This window comes from Ambystoma mexicanum, chromosome 9 (genome assembly GCF_040938575.1).
Source record: "Ambystoma mexicanum isolate Mex_15411 chromosome 9, UKY_AmexF1_1, whole genome shotgun sequence".
Taxonomy (NCBI): domain Eukaryota; kingdom Metazoa; phylum Chordata; class Amphibia; order Caudata; family Ambystomatidae; genus Ambystoma; species Ambystoma mexicanum.
The window spans coordinates 1179435850-1179458672 of NC_090931.1; the positions used below are offsets into that span (position 1 = coordinate 1179435850).

A 22823-nucleotide genomic window follows, 5' to 3' on the forward strand; every position below is an offset into this window, starting at 1 on the left:
CTGTAGTTTGTATTCATGCATGTGGATGTGCATGAAGCTGCAAGTAGAAATCTTGGAGACTTGTGCAGTAGTTTTTGTAGTAGGTGTTTTCCAATGACATGAGACTTGTACTCGGAGCGATCCACAGTACATTTGAAGTGCTGAACTCTGATGATGGAGTTAGATTTAGAGGTCTGTGATTGGTGATTGGAGAATGTGAATGGTGGATGGTTGCGTGACTGCTTAGCTGTATCCAATGAGGGAATGGCACAGAGAGTGAAGTGGAAAGGGTAGAAGGACTGTCTAAGTGTTTTGCGCACTGCGGACATCGTGGCTGTCCACGGACAGGGCGTGCCACATCCAGGGTTTTCCAGCAAATCCAGCATGGAAAGGGTACTTTAGGGATTAGACAATCAGGTGTTGATTTGTGTTGAAAGAGGCTGTGTGTAGTGAAGATGGCAGAAGTGTAGGAAGTCAGGGTGTTGGTGGTTGGAGATATGTTAGTGCATGGTTTACAGCAATATGCTCAATGCAGGCATATGGCAAACAATGTTGATGTTAAAGGAGTCGAGGTGGTGTGGAGCACTGTGCCTGATTGCAATGTACACGGAATTGTACGAGTTTGTGAAGATATGGGCAGGATGAACAGTCGCCATCTGGTAGTTTTGCACTGTGGTGCTTTCCATTTGGGTTATGTCAGTGCCCCTACTTTCTTGGCAGATTTGGAACACTTGGTTCAAGCAGTAATGAACACCCTTCCAAATGCCAAAGTTATTTTTTTCTGGATTAGTGCCTAGGGCAATATGCAACAATAGTTCTGTTTTTTGTCCTCAGCAAAATATTGCTAGGTGTGCAATCAACCGAGGCATGTGTGCTTTCATGCTTAGAACTGGTTTGTTCTTCTGTAATAATGAGAATATTTATTCCAGTAATGCTGTTTATTTTAAAGAAGATGGCATTTCTTTATCTGTTATGGGAAATGCCATGCTGTTTTGGAATGTAAGGGTTGCTTTGGAGAAGGTTAGGTGAAGATTTTAGGAGTAAACTAAGAAAAAAAACAAAAAAACAAATACAAAATAACAGGTGTCAGTCAAGCATCTGCAAAAAAAACTGCTCTTTTCAAAGCCAACCTCAAAGGGGAAATGGGGCACACTATTTAAATTTAAATTCACCACACTCAGATTTTCGATATGTCCGCGGACATGGCGGTAGCCAACGGACACCGCATATTACATACAGGGATTTTGGGGTGGAGAGGCATGCAAATGAGAAAGAGTAGAGCAAGGGATTAGAAAATAAAGTTTACTTGGTGTGTTGTGTAAGGAGAGAGTTTGTCAGGAAGTATTTTTTTCCTGAGAGAAGAACAGATAGCTATGTCTGTGTGTTTTAGAAAACAGATTATCTGGATTTTTAGAGTCTCATGGATACATTGGTTGGAGGTGCATGCGGAATGCTGTGGAGTACCTGCAGATCTTGGATTCCCTCATGTGGAAGTGCACTGGCATGGAGTGTGTGAAATGAAGTGGCTGGACTTGGTATCTCTCTGTGCTACTTTGGAGACACAGCATCATCCAGACATAATTATAATTCATTGTGGAGGGAACAGTTTAGGAAATGTGTCTGGAATTTCTTTGCAATATGCAATGAAAGAAGGACTTGGGAAGGTCATGGACATGTTTCCAAATTCCCAAGTACGTTTTTCTCATATTGCGCAGAGACAAATATGGCTGCGTTGTTCTTCATTTGGTCCACAAATGGAGAAAGCGAGGCACAATGTCAATAAGGCTGTTTGAGCCTTTTTAAGAGATGTTGGCATGTGCTCTTTTCACATTGAAAATATTATGTTTCGTAGCACATACATTTTTCACAGAGATGGAGTCCATCTTAATTATGCTGGCAATCAGATTTTTCTGACAAATGTACAAAATGCATTGCAACCTTTTTTGGAATTACAGCAATCCATTTTGCTGTAGGTATTGACTATTTGAAGTTTTTCAAACACAAAAAACACCACAAAAGGCTCTTTTCAGAGCCACCACTTCCTACCATAGAAAAGTGCAATGGTTATGATAGGGCAGCACCCCAAAACTTTAGATGTCTGCGAACTGTCCGCAGACTTTTAAAAAATGCACAGGGCCCTGCACTATTTATTTGTCACTTCTATTTTTGAACTGTGAAAGGCAGCTCTGAAAAGAGCTTTTTTTGGGGGGGTTGTTGTTGTTTTATATACTTTTTTGTTTTTTTACAAATAACACACTAGGAAAGGAGGGGAAAGGAGGGTAAGGAAGGGAAACCAACCACGGGGATAAGAAAGGGCAGGTAGAGAGAGGAAGATGTAGGGTGGGCCATATTTAGGTAGGTAGTAGACCTTCTCATGCTCCGTGACCGCAGTCTCGAAAGCATTCCGAAGACTCTCCCCCTGCAGAGTACTGCATTGCAGAACATATACAATATTGTGACCCTTGAAAGGTAAGGGTCAACAGCATCATGGATGGCCTGTGAGGCAGCTGGAGGGATGCACTGTCCCACAGGAGTGTCTCTTGTGGTGACAGGAGCAGAAACTAAGGATGTTGTAGAGGAACTCAACCTACTACATTTATCACAAGGTACAACCTTGCGAATAGCCCCACTGTGGAACAACCTTAGGTCTCACTTCATGGATGTCATATGAAAGCTGTACGAACCAGGCCTCCCACGACTGAGCCCCATTTTGCACTCCGTGCATGTGACCTTGTTTGCACTTGCTTTTGGTACTCCACCATGAATGGTAAACAACCGCCACACCCAAGACTCATGGCGAGTGCTGGTAGTAGGGACTTTCACTACCTCATCCTCTTCATCCTATTCATCTGACTCCTCTACATCCTAACGCCTGTTCCCCTCTGCAGGCCCTTGGGGAGGTGCTGGTGGTGGAGGGGTTGGGGGTGGTGCTGAGGCAGAAGTAGCACCAGCTGGAGCAACAGCAACCATATATGCCATCAGGTTTGATGATAGAAAGCAGCAAGAGCAGCAAGCGCAGCAAAAGCTGAAAAAGACAATGTTCTGTCAGGTAGCCAGAAGCACAATGAGGATGATCTCTGGGGTGTGGCTGACAGCGGTCAGGTCAAACACCCCAAAAAGGATCAAAAAGTTCCAAAAAGCATGTAGAAAGCCAGGGACATTGTCTGGGACATGTGCAATGGTGAATTATGACTGTAAAATACTTTGGATTGTCCAAAAAAGTACTTTTAAAATGTTCAGGGACCCAGACAGTGTCTGCAAATCAGGACACACGCTCAGCGTGGGTGCGGTCACATGATGACGTTGCGAACATGTCCGCGAATGGGAGGGGTGTCCGCAGGACTCCAAATACGCAGTAACGGTCGTGCACATGCGTGCAGGTTTTCTACGGACAGTGTTCGGGTCCTCAAAATAATTAAAAGTGCAAAACACGTTAGACAGACAGTTATGGACAGGTGCGATTTTTTATTTTATTTATTTATTTGTTTATATAGCGCTAAAGCCTGCAGGCATCAGAGCACTTTCCAATGAGACAGGACAAGTAGATACAGAAAACATGACAGAGAAGTAGTCACATATATAAATCAGATCCATGGTGTGCTTTTATTGTCTGGTCTGGGGTTTATTTAAATAGTAAAGTCTTACATTTCTTTATGAAGTGTATGTAGTTTGTTTCCAACTTCAGGGTCATGGGTAGTTTGTTCCATTTAAGGATACTTCTGCCCGGAAGGCCTTGCCAAGACCATTCAGCTTTTTAGCTGGGGTAACCTGGAGGAGGCCTTTATTAGAGGATCTTAGGTTTCTGCTTGGTTCATCCCACTTGAATTGCTTTTTTAGATATGCTGGGGCTTTGCCACACAGGCATCGATGGACCATAATGAGGGACTTGAATGTAATTCTCTCCTCAATGGCCAGCCAATTCAGATCTCTTCTGTCACTCATTATGTGTTCTCGTCTTGATTTGCCCGTGATAGTCCTAATAGCATTATTCTGAATTACCTGACATTGCTTCAGGCATTTGCTACTAGCTCCAAGTAGCAGAGAATTGCCATAGTCAAGTCTAGAGAGAATTGTAGCTCTCGCTATGGTGATGCTATTGTTTTGATTGAGCAGGGGTATGATTTTTTTGAGGAGTTTTTGATGGTATTGGCAGTTTCTTTTCAAGTATGTTGTATGAGCCTCGGCTCCCATTGAGTCCTGCAAGTAAACTCCAAGCGTCTTCACTTTGTCTGATATTGCGATTTGGACGTTTTTGATGCTGAATGAAGAATGCAATGGGTTCAGTTTTTTTCTGCAATGTGAGGACCCAAAGATCATTAATTCTGTTTTGGTACCGTTTAGGCACATCCAGTTATCCTTCATCCAGCCTTCAATGATGTTGTATATAGATGTGAGTTTATCGCTATTCTTGTTTGTAATCTCCACTGAGCTTGAAGACCAATTGAGTGTCGTCGGCAAAATTAGTGAAGAATATGCCTAGTTGTGCCAGCATGGTACAAAGGTAGCACATGTATAGATTGAATAGCAGGGGGGAAAAGCTGGCACGCTGTGGGACTCCAGAGTCGACAAGTTTGGTTTTGGAGGCCTGGTTCCCCAGACAATCCTGAATTGTCTGTCTTGCAAAAAGGATGATATCCGTTCAGTTGCTTCTTGCAAGCATTTTCCTGAAAGTTCTAAGGCCTCTCGGAGCCTCATGTGATCAAGCAGATCAAAGGCTGCCGAGAGGTCTAATAATATCCTGATTTGCCCCTGTCTAATATACCCATCATCTCGGTATGCAGATCTAATAGTGCTGATTCAGTACTGTAGCTTGTCCTGAAGCCTGACTGTTGGGGTTGCAGGAGGTTGTTCATATCCACATAATTGTTTGTAGGATTTATGGGTGTGGTGCGCATGTCCGTAGATGTTCTATGGACAGTACGGACAGGTATAGTGTCCTTAGGCCACCTCTATTTTGGTTAATTGTGGACATTCCAAATACCAAATGTGTTCTAGGTACAGTTCCATCTTGCTTGCGGACAGTACGGACAGGTATAGTGTCCTTAGGACACCTCCTTTTTGGTTAATTGCGGACATTCCGGACACCGAATGTGTTCTAAGGCCAGTTCCATCTTACATGCGGACAGTACGGACAGGTATAGCTCCATTTTGGTTAATTGCGGACATGCCAGACACCGAGTATGTTCCAAGGACAGTTCCATCTTGCTTGTGGACAGTACAGACAGGTATAGTGTCCTTAGGACACCCCCATTTTGATTAATTGCTGACATTCAGGACACCGAGTGTGTTCTAAGAACAGTTCCATCTTGCTTGTGGACAGTACGGACAGGTATAGTGTCCTTAGGACACCTCCATTTTGGTTAATTGCGGACCTCCCGGACACCCGCCTGTCCGCGGACACCCTAACTGCGTTTAAAAAAAAAGACACAAAGGACTGAATTAAAACACACATAATATTTTTTTAATTATATACAGATATAAAATGTATTAAATATAGGGGGAAGCAGAAACTGATACAAATACAGGGGAATCAGGGGTTTGGAGAAGATGGATGGGAGGGGTTGAAAGGATGGAAGTATAATCATAACTATTTCCTTGGTGGTGAGGGTTTGGGGATAGTTGACTGGGACATGGAGAGGGGAAACACGTGCATGTGGGACAATGATGTGTATTGTTTTCTTTTATGTTTTAAAAGATTGAAATTTTCCATAGGCATATCCATTTTTTGTTCCCTGCGCTGCAGCGTATTTTGTAATGTCTCTTTTGCTATATTATTTTCAATGTTTGTATGGTCTGTTAAAAAATATATATATGTTAAGTACACATAAAGTAATGATTATTAATTTGCTTGTATAGAGAAGTGTCTACCATTAGTATCACTGTTTTCAGTCATTTCCTCACGTGGGAAAGTTTCTTCAAGCCATTCTACTGGACATTTCTGTAAAAATAAATAAATAAAAAATATATTACTTTTAGTGTACCTAATGCAGAAATTTTAGAAATGAACTTTACTTACTAGTTTCTGGTAAATTCTGTTGTTACTGTTGTGTAGGTCTGTTGTTAGTTCTTGCTGTGCAGTTTCTGTGAGGTAATTATGTTGGAGGTATATCTTTTTTGTTTTGGTACATTCCATTTTGGTACATATGCTATTTAAATGGACGGTGGATGTGTTACATATATAGGTTCCACTTCTTATTTATTATTACATATAATGTGTTTATGTGCTGCTTTTTGTACTTGTTCAGTGTTTATATGGCATGGTAGAATAATTTAAGATACCCCTTGAGTTTTTGGGTAGTGTTGATGTTGTGAATGTCCGTCCGCGGACATACGCACAGTCCGTGGACATCAAAATCACAAGCTGGGGGTTCAGTATGTTCTATGTTACATGTATATAAAGTAAGGGAATCCTAATAAACATGTATCAAATTCACACTACGAATATGTATATTCAGTAAAAAAAACTTTGATAAAGGGAGGTTATTATACAATTCAGTAAAAAACTTTGTTAAAGGGACGATATGTTTAAGTCGTGCTACTAAAAAACCTATGAAATTCAGTAAAAAAACTTTGTTGAAGGGACTTTATGGTTCAAAGTAAAACCAAAAACCCCATGAAATTCGCTAGTCAAGGTAAGTTAAGCAACCATAACTCGCTCCACCAACATGCATTGCTAATACTAAAACCCAGCACATTCTCTTCTGCTGCATTATGTATGTGTTCATGAGCTTTGCATTGGGAGGGGCAAGTTAAGATGGTCATCACTTCCCAGAACCGCTGAATTTTAAGTGTTTTGCTCTGATAAATCAGCTGAGCTTAACTCTCTCTTAACAAAGTGTTTTTCAGTGACTTTCAATGGTTGTGTTATGCTATATTTTCTTCGAGGCTCCCTGGCCATTGGCCAGTGGCCTCAGCCTCTAGCCATTGTCACTGTCCATGCTGCAAAAATGACATATAAAGACATGGTCCCTTTCCTAACAGTTCACCTTTCATTTGACTGCTCGGTCATTCTCTTTGAAAAGGTAAGTATAAAATGGCATAGGTTTAACTGGGATATTCAGAATTTAAGCTTCAGTTCAGCAGCAGCCAATTAGATTATTCAGAATAAGATCTGAATCTTCTGATTCAATCCCGGATTCTGAGAAAGATCTCCTCTGCTTATACCCACTCAGCAACTTTGCTCCCTAGCTTCTCTACTTTATTCTTGCACTACTACCCCCACCCTCGCTCACCTACACTTAACTTTCCTTGTTCCATCGCACCTCCACTTCTTGCTCTCATAACCTGCCCTACCCCTCATTTCAAGGTGGATCATTTTGTGGTTGATTTGATTTTTTTTTTCTCTAAAGCAAAGGGTGGTATGCTCAATGCGGCCAATATTTCTTAAATCGGTAGGTATAGACTGCTACACTTTCTGTGTCTCATTGCAGCTACTGATCAAGATATTTGCTTCTATCTACTGTGAGTTTTAACATTAGAAAAAAGCGTTTTAAAGCCATATTTTATGATATTAACTATTTTTAATTTTTCTTAAATTGCTTTCTTTTTGTTTTGTTTTTAGATGGATGTACTGGACTGACTGGGAGGAAGATGAAGTTGATGATAATGTTGGAAGAATTGAGAAGGCATGGATGGATGGTTTCAACAGGCAGATATTTGTGACATCAAAAATGCTCTGGCCAAATGGTCTAACACTTGACTATGATAGTAATATTCTCTACTGGTGTGATGCCTATTATGATCACATCGAAATGATTTTTTTAAATGGAAGCAACAGACAGGTACATTTAAATAATGCTTGTTTATTGTGCTTGTGTATTTTTTTGTACGTGTGGCTTTCATTTTCACTGAACAATGTGTAAATATCTTTTAGGGAACATACTAAAATGTTTATAGAATGAACACATGTTTGTGAATGCCATATTTCTATTTACAATTGAGTGTACATTTCTGAATATTGGGCTATGTGTAGTTGTGACCAAACTGCTTGCCAAAATTGACCTACTTGGCGACCAGTATGGTTTCTGTCCCAAATTCAGCACTAAGATTGCAAGCATCCAAGTGGTGTTCAATGTGCTCAGAATCACTGAGTCTGGGGACTCATGTCTCCTAGACCTGTTAGATGGCTCAGATGCCTTTCTACATAGTTGATCACAAAATATTCCTTTCCTTCCTCTTCAACAGGATGGGCTTCTCTGGAACTGTCCTAAAATGGTTTGCATCCTACTTATAAGTTTGGCATCAGATCGTACATATTGGCTCTTTCAGATCTGCCTAGTCACGCCTAGAAACACTTGTGTACGGGCGCGTTATAAATGACTCATCATATCATATCCAACCACTTCCCAGTCAGGTCTGTGGTTCCCCAAGGTGCCACTGTCTCCACAAACATATTCAATCTATATATGAAACCCTCTCCTAAATGACTCCAACATAGCATTCCATTAATATGCTGATGACACTTACCTTAAGATCAGTGGCCACCAGGACACTGCTTGCCTCCACAACGTCCTTGGTACTATGTAAACATGGATGTCAAATGTTTTCCTTAAACCAAACATAACCAAAACCGAATGTTTCCTCATTGGTCCCCCAACCAACAACTCATGTAGCAATGTCTACTGTCAATGTCAAAGGCACACGCTGCGTGGTTACAATTCCACACATTCTGCAAAATCAAACACTTCATTCCCCTAAATTAATTCCTAGCGGTGGTCCAAGCCATTTTTATCTCACACATTAAATGCCCTGCTTGCTGTGCCTCCAGCTGCACACCTGGCACCCTCAGAGAAACACCCCACGTTGCAGAACGTCTCAATACAGCTGCTCACAAATTCGACCATAACTCCCTAATACTGGACGTACTTCACTGGCTTCCCATTGCTGCCATGATCGTATTCAAATCTGCATCTACCACCTACAAAGCAGTCTAAAACGGAACACCAACATACTTGGTGGCTAAGCCCCACACCTCTGGAGAAAAAGCTAGCCCGTAAAGAGAAGACTTGCAAGCAAACGTTCTCCTGCATGCCCTGATCAGCAAGAACTCAAGAACTCAAGAACAGCAAGAACGGTAAATCCCGGTAAAGGCATGAAATGCACCTACCATCCTCCAATTCTGCAAAACACTAAACACACTAAAACATGGCTCTTTTAACAATGCATGCAGGATTAGTAAAAATATCTCTCTTGCTCCACCAACAGTACTGTGTTACCGTATAATATTCCAACCCAACAATTGCACAATCCTGCTGTAAATCACTCCAATCTTCTTGAGATAGGTTTGCACGACAATAATAAAAATGAAAAGAAAAGAACACTACTACTGATCTCCACTCTCCACACTAGTCATATTCTCATTCGCACTCTATTCTCTTTCTATTAGTTCCCCTCACTTACTCACCTTGCACATGTAATCAAACCTACCACTTTCTCCCTCAACCAATACCTCAACTTCCATACTCCAGCAATTCTCCTTCATGTTCCCCTGCATTGACTTTCCTCTGCCTGCACTCTTGGTCTGCCTTCTCCTCTCTTGTCCTTTCCCAAATAACCCATAACATTCTGTTTCATGCTCCCCTTTCTTCCTTTCCTTTCACTGTCCATTTCCTCTCTCCTCCATCTGGTGCCCTGGGCTAACCACAGACTGTCATTTTTCCATGTGAGATGTTATTTAAAAGGGGTATTAAGTCTTCTCCCTTTCTCTTGTGTGGGTCTACTGTTTTCAGGAAATGGTGTCACACTGCATTCAATGTATGAACTATCTGTGAGGGCTTACCAGACAGTTTGAGATACTAGTTTGAGGAGGAACCCTCTCCTCTATCTTCCACGCAGGTGAGAACATTCTCTCTGTGGGTGAACATGTGGATATTGCCTAAGTGCTGCCTGCAAGCTAGCACTGAAGTTGTAGTGGTGTAGGTCATGCAGTGGTATGGTGTTCTTAGGCTGCTGTGTTTATATGCTCTTTGCTGTCTCTCGTTTGGTCTGGTAGTTTGTTGGCTGTTTCACTGTTAGGCTATTACTAATTGAAATCCTATGGGAAGAACAGAAAGAAACTGGGCAAAATAGGACAGCACAGGTATCAGATGTTCAGCAGTTGCTCTCATTTCATCATTCAAGAAATGTATCACCATTGGGAATCCTTTCTTACAAGAATGTATAGATATTTTTTTTTTGTTGCTTACAACATATGTGGAGGTTAAGACGATCAATCAGTTGTCTCCCATCTCTGGGTCCCATGTTTCAAACTCACAAGGGCGTTGAGAAATGAAACCTCTCACCCCAGATTTAAAAAAAACTCCTAAAGACTTGGCTGTTCAATAAATACTTATACAAGATGCCACACATTTTACTGTAGTGCAGCCTGCAGTCCCTCCTTGCCTTCACTTCTGCCATTTCACATGCCTCCCACCGTCCTTCATGTCTGTAAACTCACTTTTGTCAAATTCAGAGGATGGCTACTTTGTTATGTTATATTCTATGCTTCATGTTTTCTTTCCATTCTCCCAATGTAACCAGATAAATCAAGCTTTCTATAACTACACTGTGATACCTAAGGGTTTGGGCGTATAACAAATGCAATAAATAAATAAATAAATACAAATATAGTGTTCTGATAGTTGATATCATTGTTTAATTTAAAGTGCATTGTTTTTCAGTGCATTGTGTTAAAGTGCAATACTAATGTAACAAACACTTGAAACATAAATACAAGATTGACAAAACAAACACCATTCAAAAATGTACATAACAGTACTAATATACAAGCAAAATGAACTAAAATCCACAACGTTATTCACGTATTAAATTAGAAAACATAGCAGTTTACATAACAATTGATCAACAAAGATGGTAACCTCATTTGGTTCCATGTTCACATTGTCAAAAATTAACAATGGTCAAGCCAAAGAAACTATCCAATTAAAGTGTAAAATTACTTAAAACACTCAAACAGTTGATAAGGTCAAGTTGAGAAACAAGTATTAATTATTTTTGCTTGTAGGAGGTATACCTTAACTTTATAATTGGGATCACTTTTGGTTGAGCAGTACCGCAGGGTTGAGTATGTGTTTTAGCCACTACTCATCCGTGTACTCCTGTGGGGCATTAGTCATTTCATGTCACACACATGCAGTGCACATGGTACATCGTATCTCCAACATCAACACACAACACTGCAACCTTGCTTTTCCCTCTTTTCCCAATGAATCAAACCCACTCCCTATTCCATATTCCAGATCCACCAGATTGCCTGGAGACCATGCAAATTTCAGCGCAGCATTGTATAAATCCTAATATCATAGCATTATATTATTTCTGCCTTCTCTGCAATATATTAACGGTTCAAGGGTACAAGTCATAAGATATTAAATGTTCAAAATAATTGGCATCATTAAATTGCAATCATAGAGATGGTCAATGAAATAGAAAGAGGCTATGATCATCTAACCATGTGCCTTTTATAGTCATCATCATTAACATCATCAAGGGCTTTTTTTAATTTTTCGTTGGTATGTTTCCAGCTATGGCATTCACTCACATGTATTTCCTTTCCTTTCTAACACATTCTCATTCAAAGACTATCATTTTCTCCCATCTCTACAATCCCTTGTAGCTCTCATTCTCATTCAGTGTCTGCATTTCATGTGCCTCTACTATTTTCTCTCCCCCTTCCTTACCCTTTCACATGTCCCCTCTCATTCACCCGGTCTTCCTTCTAGCAAGTGCTACCTTGATGTCTCTTTTCCTCTCTCTGTCATTCCCTTATTCCTTTATTTTCACTCTCTGACCTATTTGCACTATTGTCATGAACTATTGGTTAAATAATATCAAAGTTTAATCATTTGTGAACACTCCATCTATCGAGCATGCAGGTTGAACAGCATTTTTGGATTTCAACACACATACTCCTGGGCTTTAACAGGAATCAGAAGTTGTACCCAAGTGCAAGTGTAAATTCAACTAGTAGGATCGAGTTTTCCAGTTCAGTCAGTTCCACAGAACTGATCGGAGAGATTCAATGGGCAAGCTAGTGCCTAGAGTCTCCAAGGAGGTTCATTAGCCATATACAACCTCACTCCCTGATTCTCCTGGTGTGTACTTGGCTATTAGATGACGGAACATGGCTGACCCATGCAACAAGAGGTTAAGATGTCGTGTTTTAGCTATTCAGACCATTATTATTTCTTTGTTACAATTGATTCTCTGTGTGATTTAAAAAAAATATATATTTAAAGTCCCTTAAATGTCTACTTCCACTTTGAGACCACTTTTCTGAAACACTTTCTGATTGTCTTTTAAAAAAAAAAATCCCTTTCCCCTGACGTGTCATATTCCTTCCTAAGAAGAAAAGAAAAGAAAAGAAACAAAAAAAGAAAGACTGCGTACAAAACTTTGTGTGCAGCCTTTTGCTATTGGAATATTTATTTTGTTCTATTCATTCAATAATCAGTTTCCCTTACCGTCCCTCGTTTCACCCAAAATGCACAAAAATGCACTTTATTGAAACCTTTGTTTGAAACTCAGTTGAACACGTTTATGAAACATGTCATTGTTTTGATCCATCTATCTCCCTTAACCTTCTTCCTCCCAACAGAAAAACAATTAGAAATAAGAACAACTTTGTCACAAAATGTCCCTTAATATCCACCTCCTAGCTCAACCACCCAATAGAAGATAATATGAGCGAAAAAGAGGTCCTGCTAGATCTCTTTGTAAGCATGTCATATTTGGATGAAGAGGTGCTTGACGTTGTAACATGCGGTTGGGGTGTATGCACAACCCATTGAGGTTAAGGCTCACAGCTTATCTCATAGCAGTAATAGCCGTTGTGGGGGATGGGAGGCGGAGAGCTTGCAAGCAGCAATGAGCATCAATGTCAGGAGAATTAGATGAAAAGGGCGGTGGGCATGAGAGTACCATGGGGCCCTGGGTCTCCTTCAAAGGATTCGTCTAATGTGGTGAAGGCAGCCAGGTTCCCTCAAGAGTTTTACATCACACTGAGCAGGATTTGCTTTCAAGATATTTTAAGATGTCCTATTAGTAGTTTGCTGGCATCTAAAGTGTGATCCATTCATGTATATGAACTATGATTTGGATGGTGTCGTCTGTATAATTTTACACCAGATGGTGCAGGACCATTATTTGTATTCTGGTGTGCTCCACTGCAGTCTGTGTGCAATACTAAATGTTTGCGTTGTGCTTCTTGTGTTGCTCGCACACATTGCAGAATCTCTTTCATGATTATTTTGGTGATTTACACGGCTGCATCTCAATATACCGTAGATACATCATCCAGGCCGTTATGTGTGATGCTTGTGTATGTATTGCAGGTAGTACGCAGTGGGAAAGAATTGAATCATCCTTTCGGCCTTTCTCATCATGGCAACTATATTTTCTGGACAGATTATATGAACGGATCTATATTTCAACTGGATTTGATCACTCAAAATGTTACTCTTCTGAGACGAGAGAGACCTCCATTGTTTGGGCTTCAAATTTATGATCCACGGAAACAACAAGGTACGGCATCAAACACACATGGGTTTCACTTAGAATTAAAAAAAGGAACACGTACACAATGATTATGCTGTACTAAGTGTCCACAACAGGTTTATTAACTCTGCGTCATGCATGTAAGAAAATAGGTGCAATTTCTGCTTTGATCAAATCATAAGGGACATGCCCGCATGGGCAAGGTGCACTATATTTCAACTTTATTATACAGCCAATTAGACAGCCAAGCTCAGCAGACAAAAACAGTATTCAAACAGGCACAGGTACGGATACTTTGAGGTGGGTCATAAGTCAGTTTAGGTGACCTTTCACTTGGGCCAACCTGCATGTTGTAATGAATTCAAAAGAAATGTTTGTATAGACTTGTAAAATCTTGCAGGATTCAGAAGCTCCCAAAATCATGCTGAAACTGTCACCCGAGTCCAGTGGGACAATCTGTAGCACTCAACCTGTCAGCAAGACAGCAGACCAATCAGATCCCTAGCATATCTCATGAGGTTCTCTGTACGGAGACCAGCTCACTTGCAATTGTCTTTTGTGAATTATGTGTGGCTCTAACAGTAAGATTAAACATGGCAGAGCTGTCAATGTTACCTTTGGTTTAAACGGATCCAAACATTAGATCTATCAACCTCTTGCCAAACTATACACAGTCTGATGCCAGAATGGGCAGTAATCACACACAGAGAAGCAGACACCATTGCTGACTGTGCTTGATATGTTTTTCTTTATTTCAGCATTGTCGCATAAATAGATGCTAATAACATACTTCTTTCCATAGACATCTCTCCAGGTACATTTCATGAAAGAAGCATTTTGATCAACATGTGTCCTTAGCTTGCTGAAACTCGAACATATATTTAAGCAATATGCCCCTGAGTTGGTAATGTCCCTGCCGCGAGGGGAATATAGCTATTACTACCCCGGCCCACAATATCTGCGTGACCGGGGCACTAAAAGCGTTTCGGGACAGAAAAAAAAAAGCGACCAAGAAAATGGCCGCCGGGAAAGGGAAAATGTAGTCCATTTTCCCTTGCCATGGCGGCCATCAGGAGCAGACGCGCTGGGAACAGAATTGTTCCCAGTGCGTCCATTCCTGAAAGAAGAAAGAGAAGAAGGTAATTGGGGTTCGGAGAGTGGAAGGGAGGGATGAAAAAAAAGGAAAAAAAAACATACCTGGGTCCCCGGCGGGGGACGATGGAATCCTCCAGCCAGGACGATGGAAGCCTCCAGCCATGTGGAGGGGCAGAGCAGGTATGGCCCCGGCCGAAGTCTCCACACGGCTGGCGGCTGCCATCGTCCCCCAGCGGGGACAAAGGAGCAAGAAGGTAAGTGGAGTGTGGAGGGAAGGGAAGAGGGAGGAAAGGCGAAGGAAAAAAAAAGCCTTACCTGAGTCCACGCCGGGGAGCAAAGGCTGCCTCTCAGCGTGGGGAGGCTCGGAGTGGGGATGGCCCTGCTTCGAGCCTCCTCATTGGCTGAGGGGCTGCCATACCCCCTGCCGGGGACAATGGCACTGGAATCCTGACCGAGGGATTCCCGGCCGGGTAATGCCTCGGCGAGGGCCAATCAGAATGGTTCTTTCATTCTGATTGTGCCCTCGCCTGGTAGTAATTTGTGTTTTATAACTCTATCAATTCCTGAAACTACAGCAAGACGTCTAGCAAGATAAGACCTCATCAGTCAGTTCTGCACTTTCTGCATCCCTGTCATAAGGGCTCCTTTAAATGGCATCTGCCATGCATGTTAAACCAAATATCTTGCCCATCAAAAAACGGTTAGAGAGGGAAAGAGGAAGAAGGGAATGCCCACGATAGTGTCTTAAAATCCTTTGCCATTAATAGAACAACCACTGGATAATGTCCAAAACGTATTCAAGGGTTGTGCTCATCAAACCACACCTTAGACATCCATGTTGCTCAGCATCACAGCCCACAGCTTGCTGCCCAGTCCTTCCAACACTACATATTCTCCCCACAGTGTTAACATATTTTCGGTGGCATCTGCAACTTGCCATGGCTATTTGGGCGTGATGAGTGCAATATCCGTGGGAGATGTGTCGGTAAACATAACAAATAATAACATACAATGTTAGTTCTATAGCTCTCAAGTCTGACATTGTAACCGTCTAGTCGCAGGGAAAAAAGTGGACGTGCTTACTTTGTAATGGAAAGTGATAAATAAATGCGGATAAAATCATTATTGACTTAATGAGTTTGCCTCACACATTACAGCAAGAAGCTCTATAGCTCGGCACTCAGCAAAGACACTCTTGGCGATTACCTTTTCTCTGGTCGTGCGCCCTGTGGTGCTGATGCTGCTTGACGGCCTGTCCTGCTGTTATCCTCTCTGTGTTGAGTGTCCTTCTGCTCTGCCAATGGCCCCAGTGGTTCGCCAGCTTTGACAGCAATTGAGTCCAAGTGTGTGTTTAAGATTCAATTAATCTGAAGCTTGGCCATGCACCTACATTTTGACCGACCGCATGCGTACCAGCACAGAAATGGGCAGTTCCCAGTTTAACCAAGTTCTTGTATAAGCCTGGTGAGTGCTGCTGAATGCAGAGGTGCATCAGAGACAGAGATGTGCTTTCCACATACCAGTCATGCCAAGGGCATATGTGCATGTGTGTGCCCACCTTTCCACTGCCCTAGTTAGCTAGTCCTTGTACTACAGCTGCCTGGCTACTGTCCATACCACACACTATCGATTTCTGCCCTGCTGTGACAGTGCTGTTGGTTATTACATTAGCAGCGCAGCTTCAGTGTCGTGCAGCCTGACAGGAGCAGTGTTCTGGCATGGCCAGCATGAATGACCAGCACAGACACCACCCATCTCAATGTAATTCATGAAATCGATAACCAGCACAGCAGCAGTCAGGGCTTGTCAGGTTCACAAATAAGAATGAGCTGGCCAGACATGAAGAGGCACAGGGCCTGTGTAAACTGTTGCTGCTTGTTGTTGCAGTGCAACTAATTGCTGGTCAAAAGAAAATAGTTGTCCAAGCACTGCATCATACTTAAACTGAGACTCAGGCAAAAAGTGCAGTACAGAAATAAGTGCCAGGGCTCAGCTCTGGCGTACAGCTTCACAAATTAAAACTGGCTGAGTCTCATTTCAGTACATCTGAGATTGTCAAACAGGATAATTATTGTGATTTTGTTTATGTCTTACCTACGTCTCCAAAAGTTGGGGCATGGCATTAAAACATATTAGTACACAGTTAGGGGAGGTATGGTGGTGGTCCAGCCAATGAGGAGGCTCAGAATGGGATCTTTACAGCAGAGTAAAGACACTGTTCCGAGTATCCTCATAGAGAGAGGCCACCATCTTCCTTTTTGCCGGGAATCAGGCAAGTGTGCTCCCCTTCGCTCCCGTGTCCCCATCCCCTCACCAACACACCCATTTTCCACATATTAAGGCTGCCCCCCTCCTCACTTTCTTGAGCTTCCTTGTTCCTCACCATCGCATGGAACAGCAATGTTCCCGGCGCATCTCTGACTCTCAAAAGGCTGTCATGGAAAGGCAGAAGGGACTTTGTGTACTACCCTGCTCCCCAATCCATGGCGGCTATCTTTTTTTGTTGCTATATCACGAGTTGAGAAACGGCAAACACGCTGTTTCTCAACTGGTGATAAAAACACTATGGCCTCATCACGAGTTTGGCGGTAGCCCTTCAATGCGGTTTTAACGGTATTACCACCACATTAAGGGCTGGCCCTATCTTGAGTTGGGTGCTAAATCGGCTGCTTTACCTCCAGCTTTTTTCTGGAGGTGAAAATCCCTGTTTTCGACGGTATTACAGCCGGCTGTATTAGCCCACAGTATTAGCACCGAAAATTCCCCATTGGATCCAATTAACCCAATCAGAAATGGGGATTTCCCGTTAAGGCCCAACCCGTGATCTGGTGGTAATACCACCAGACCGGTCGGTGCTAGGGCTAATACAGTCAGCGGTGTTACAGCCGGGAATACAGCCCAAGTCGTGATGAGGCCCTATTAGTACATTGGTACAACATGCTTGGTTACTGATGGCAATATAACCATTGCAAGGGGGAATTACCAGTCAGGTATTGCCCTGGAGCCTATTTAAAGCCCTTGCTGCGCTCAGATTTGTAACTGATGCCCTGGGGAAAAACCTGACCGGTAATGCCCCCTTGCTTGGGTTATATTGCTTAAATATAGACTTGGGATGCTAGGACAGTGTTCCCAAAGTTCAGACATTCCTGAAAAATGGGGCATCTGGTCACATTAGTACATCCTAATTTGGGGTAGAAATTTGTAGACTCTGTGTCCCTCGCCAGGTTCAAATGCAGATTTATAGAAAAAAGTGTAGGAAGTGCTACATTATTATTTTGCCAGGGAGGCATTGTGTGCGAGAGTGCTTATGTGGTCACACACACACACACACACACACACACACACACACACACACACACACACACGGATGCTCGCTGTTCAACTAGTTGACCATGCCCGACTGTCCTCTTCATTCACTCTGTGACGCAGCAACCACACTGGTGTCGTTCTCACGTCACCATAGGCATAGTACAAGTGTGAGTAATATGCATACTTTATTGACTACATGCAAAAAAATACATGCAAAAAATACATTCTTCAATTAGATTGAGATACAAGTGCAATATTCCCTGTTCACAAATCACTTACCGCTACATGTGCAAATGTTTTCAAATTCCTGTTAGTTGCTTAGGAATTGCAACTTGTGATTGTTTGCATTCCAGTTTCTCAACAAATAATTCTGTAATATAGCGGTCATATTTTTTTTTTTTTTTATTTTACTTGTGTGTAATCAAAGAAAATGATTTTTACAAGAAGTATACAGTTACAGTGAATGAAAATCAAAAGAAATCAAAAGAAGAAAGGTTCGCCAAGTTAAGACCCAGTGACTCAGCTACACAGTAGATTTTAGAAGTAGCAGAAAAACCGTCAGTTAGGCATCCACGGTCTGCAGGCCACTAGTTATGCCGCCAATTTTGGAGAAGGCTGCTTCTAATATTTTGGCCGTGACAACCGCCCAACGAGACTTCTCGCCAGATATTAAACGGCACCACCATGTGTGCTCCTCGATCAAGACCGAGTCTGACCGAAGCGAAGACAGAAATGGGGCACGAATGTCGTCCAAAGCCGGGCAGATTAGGAGCAGGTGGCGAATGTTCTCCACAGAGTCAGGGTCTTCACACAGTCTACAAGTAGTTGAGGTGGTCTGCAGTCTTCTTCTCAAGGTTTCGCGGGTGTGGAGCAGGTTTAAACGAGCCCTTAGAAAAGTTGAGCGTAGTTTTTTATCTGGAAATCGCAGACAGTACGTCATAGGAGATTTCAGTTTATTGTAGGTTGGAGGAAGATGGTTTAGGCACTTGATGGAAGCTGCTTTGTCCACGGTGGTGATCCAGTCCTGTAGTTTTAGTTTTTCACTTACTCTTTGTGGGTTTGTTATCAGGTCGTTAAGTGAACATTGCAGGCCTTCCAGTTTGATTTTTTGAAGATCCACCCACTTTTGGACCGACTTGGTCGTGGTTGATTCAAGTTCCTGCCCAATTGTTTTGAAAATTGGGAGACTATCTTTAATTAAGGTTTTCCTGAATAGGGCAAGAGCAGCCCCACTGACAGTGGCGCCTAGAGACAAAAGGCCCAGATCACGTCTGATTGCTTCTATAGGAATGGCGTTTGGCAGACCTAAAAGGGACTTCCATATGTAGGCCTCTAGTTTACGCCATAGTTGGGGCGGTATGGTGAACATGGCGTCCATGCCGTAGGTCAGAGAGGGTACCATTTTACCCTTGTAGAAATTGATGGCCGGGATTAGTGAAAATTTGCCAAACTTCCTGTCGAGTGCTCGTAATTGGGAAGTCAGTTGCCTTGTTTTGGTCCAGAGGTGTTGCTGCATTTTGCTTTCATGTGGCGACCCATCTAAGAGCACACCTAGATATTTAAATTGTTGAACCACTTCGATTCTGGTTTTGCAAACTGACCAAAATCCGGTGGTTTTAGGCGGGTGGCGTGAAGATGACAAGATCATGATTTTAGTTTTGGTCTGGTTTATTTGAAGATTGTTGGTGGTCATGTAGGTTGCCAGATTGTCCAGCTGCCTTTGGAGGCCGATCGGAGTTTGGTCAAACAGGATCATATCGTCGGCGTATAGGAGGCGAGACAGGGGGAGATTGCCAAACTTTGGGGGGAAGCAGCGCACCAACGCTTCCGAATCTTTGAAGTCCCCCAAAAAAGCCACAAAAAGTGCCGGAGCTAGAGGACAGCCTTGTTTGACACCTCTGAACGTCTGGATATTTCTAGACAGGGCCCCCTGTTTGTTTAGACGGACGTTAAGAGAAGTATTGGTGTGGAGGGCTATTATAGGGTGTAATATGGCCGGTGGGCAGTTCCAGTTTGCCAGCTTTCTCCATAGTCTAGGTCGGTCCACTTTGTCGAACGCCTGAGAGAGGTCGATAAAAGCCACGTACACCGCAGGAGATCCTTGTTTTATTTTGGCTTTTAGAAGAGAAAGTATGAAGATGTTCAGTGTGGTGCTGCCGTTTTTCTTGAAGCCTAGTTGGTAGGGATCGCTGCAGGGTCATATTGTGTCAATGAAGACCTGCAATTTGCCCAGTTCACTCCGAAATAATTCCCATATTTTAATGGGGAAAAAGATCTCATCCCAAGAACTATCTCCCATTCACAATATTGGATGGAAGATTGGGTGACAGGGACTGGTCAAATAAAAAATCCCCCAAAAAAATCAAATTTGATTCAGGAAGTCCCATGGCAGAAGTCAAAATGCGTTCATAATAAAGTGTTGCCAAGATCTAGAATGGGAGCAAACATATGAGGTGATTCATATGGCAACAGTCGACTTGTCGTCTGCTTTCGATCTGGTGAGTCACAATCACTTATAGAAGAAATGTGGAAAGTTGGGGAATTGCCATGGCTTTGTTAATATTAATAGTGAGGTTGCACTATGACTCTAACGTGCAGGTGCGGCTGAATCTGATGTGGGTACTCTCTCAGAAAATACCCACCTGTATCGGCTTTAGGGCAGGGCTGCCTTTTCAGATGTAGGTGAATTCCTAGATCAGGCCGCGTTTGCCTCTCCCAGATTAGGATCATTGAGTATAAAGTGGTTAGGCTACGCTGATGATTTTATTGGATAAGATCAAACTAGCATTGGTTTGCAGAGACTTCCAACAGCTTTTATGATTTATGCATGGGCACATTTTGTAAACATAAACGCAGGTAAAACGAAATTTCGGTCAATGACAAATAGCAAGAAATGCGTGAACATCAAATTGCTAGTGAATGAGGTTGCATTAGAAAAAGTGAAGTATCTGGCTCCCATTGTGGGTAACCTGGATACAGTTTACATAATGAACTACCTGAGGCAAATGACAGATTCCCTCATATCTCAAATGAAGTTTACAACAAATAGCTTAAATGTATGTACATTCTGCTACTTAAGTATTTTGCAGGGAATGTGATACTGAAGCTTCTGTGTGGTGTTCAGCTTCACAAGGACTGGGTCGTGGAATTTCTAGGCGCTTTAGAAAGTTTATTATAGTATAGGGTTCTTGGTATGCCAAACCTGGTCCCCATAGATGTGATTAGGTTTGAGCCTTAGCTAACTTTTCTTTAGGTGATAGGACAGTAGAGAATATTGGCATTATATGGTATATGGGTATGTCCTTTTTTAAACCCCTTATATGAGGATTTGAGCGATTTATTTGAGGAGGACATAGTAACAGTTTTAAAAGCTTTTCCCGAAAGATGTAATAAATATTTAGTTGATTGCATTTTGGCTAAAGTGGATTTGATAGCCGATACTATTAGGGCCAAAAGAACGCTCTTATCTAATGATTGGTGTTGCACAGCACATTTCGCGCCTTGAAACACTTGTGTATAAGCGCGTTATAAATGCCATATCATATCATATAATGTCATGACTTTCATGGATATGTCAGCTTGAAACATTTATCCCTAGGACCTATGCGTTCGGGAGGCCTGGCCTCTTATCTCAAGGTCGGGTATGACTTTGTTTGATTTAGGTGGAACCGGTACCGAACTGGAGACATTTCGTTGAGAGCAAGAAGATTAATGAGGTGGAGGCAAAATGTAGATTCTGTATTGATCAAGAAACATTAGAGACTCTTTAGCATCTCTTGGTATTTTGTCCTTCTCTGAAGTCTTCAAGATTAATGCATTTTAAAAAAACGATTTGCTCAAGGAGACAACACTATTGACTGAATTGTTTTGGGTTAAGTGCTTGAGAGCATATCCCACATCCGTCGCTATCACAGTGATAAACTTCTTACATAGTTTGCATTGGAGGAAAAAGAGATCACACATGGACAGACTTGAGTAGTTGCTAATACATTACACTTATCTAAAGCAGTGTATGTTAAATTTAGACTATGGGCCTCATTACACAGTAGACGGAGGACCAAGGTGCTATTAGCACCTTGGTCCATGCCAGTAAAATACTGGCACCGCCTTGGTGGAAAGGGGAATTACCGCCCTATTCCATGGTTGGCGGGGCGGTAATTCCCCCTTCCCCCATTGCCCTTCCCCATTCCCATTTTTGCCCCATAGGGCTCTATGGGAATGGGGAAGGCGCTAATTACGGTGCCGCAAATTGCGGTACCGTAATTAGCACCCTGGTCCCTTTGCGGGTTGGTTTTTAGCACCTGCTAAACAGCAGGCGTTAAAGTACCTATCCGCAAAGTGACCTCGTAGTAAGGCGGTAAGGGTTAACGGTCACCGGTACCATTACCGGTGACCGTTAACCCTTACCGCATTCCGTGTAATGAGGCCCTATAAATCATTTTTTTAAATTTTGAATATCAAGCATATTCATTAAAATAAATCTATACTGTAAATAGTAATGTAAATGCACTTTGGAATTGAAGTCATCTATAATATGTAGTATCTAACTACCTCTGGGCCTATGGAACTGCCAGCATTGATTCTTACTCTATGGGCCTCATTACGGGTTTGGCGGTAATTCCTCCCTTGGGGAACCCGGGCCCGGACCTTCCCCATAGGGCTCAATGGGAATGGGAAAGGGAGCTAAAAACGGGCCGATTACCAGGCGTCGTTACCGGGTCCCGCGAGGGGGGACCACGTAATCAGGTGGAATGGGAATAACAGGTCTGCATCCATGGATCCCTGTTAACCCATTCTGCTGACTAATGAGGCCTTATGTGTCATTCTGTACAATGTATAGCTGCTTAAAAAGGAGAATAATGTTTTAAGGTGTTGGTCTATGTTATTATTTTATATTCCTCTATCTTTTATCCGATGTTTACACGTATTTCATGTTCTACTGGTTT

The 22823-nt window shown here is 42.3% G+C and overlaps 1 protein-coding gene across 3 annotated transcripts in view; it reads left to right on the plus strand.

Annotated features, from left to right (window-relative positions):
* LRP1B (LDL receptor related protein 1B) overlaps window positions 1–22823 on the plus strand; it is a 4835697-nt gene that overhangs the window by 2374971 nt on the left and 2437903 nt on the right. For all 3 annotated transcript variants that reach the window (XM_069616528.1, XM_069616527.1, XM_069616526.1), the window contains exons 13-14: window positions 7541–7760; window positions 13311–13500. In XM_069616528.1, the coding sequence (XP_069472629.1) occupies window positions 7541–7760; window positions 13311–13500 (410 nt within the window). The remainder of the gene's footprint in view (window positions 1–7540; window positions 7761–13310; window positions 13501–22823) is intronic.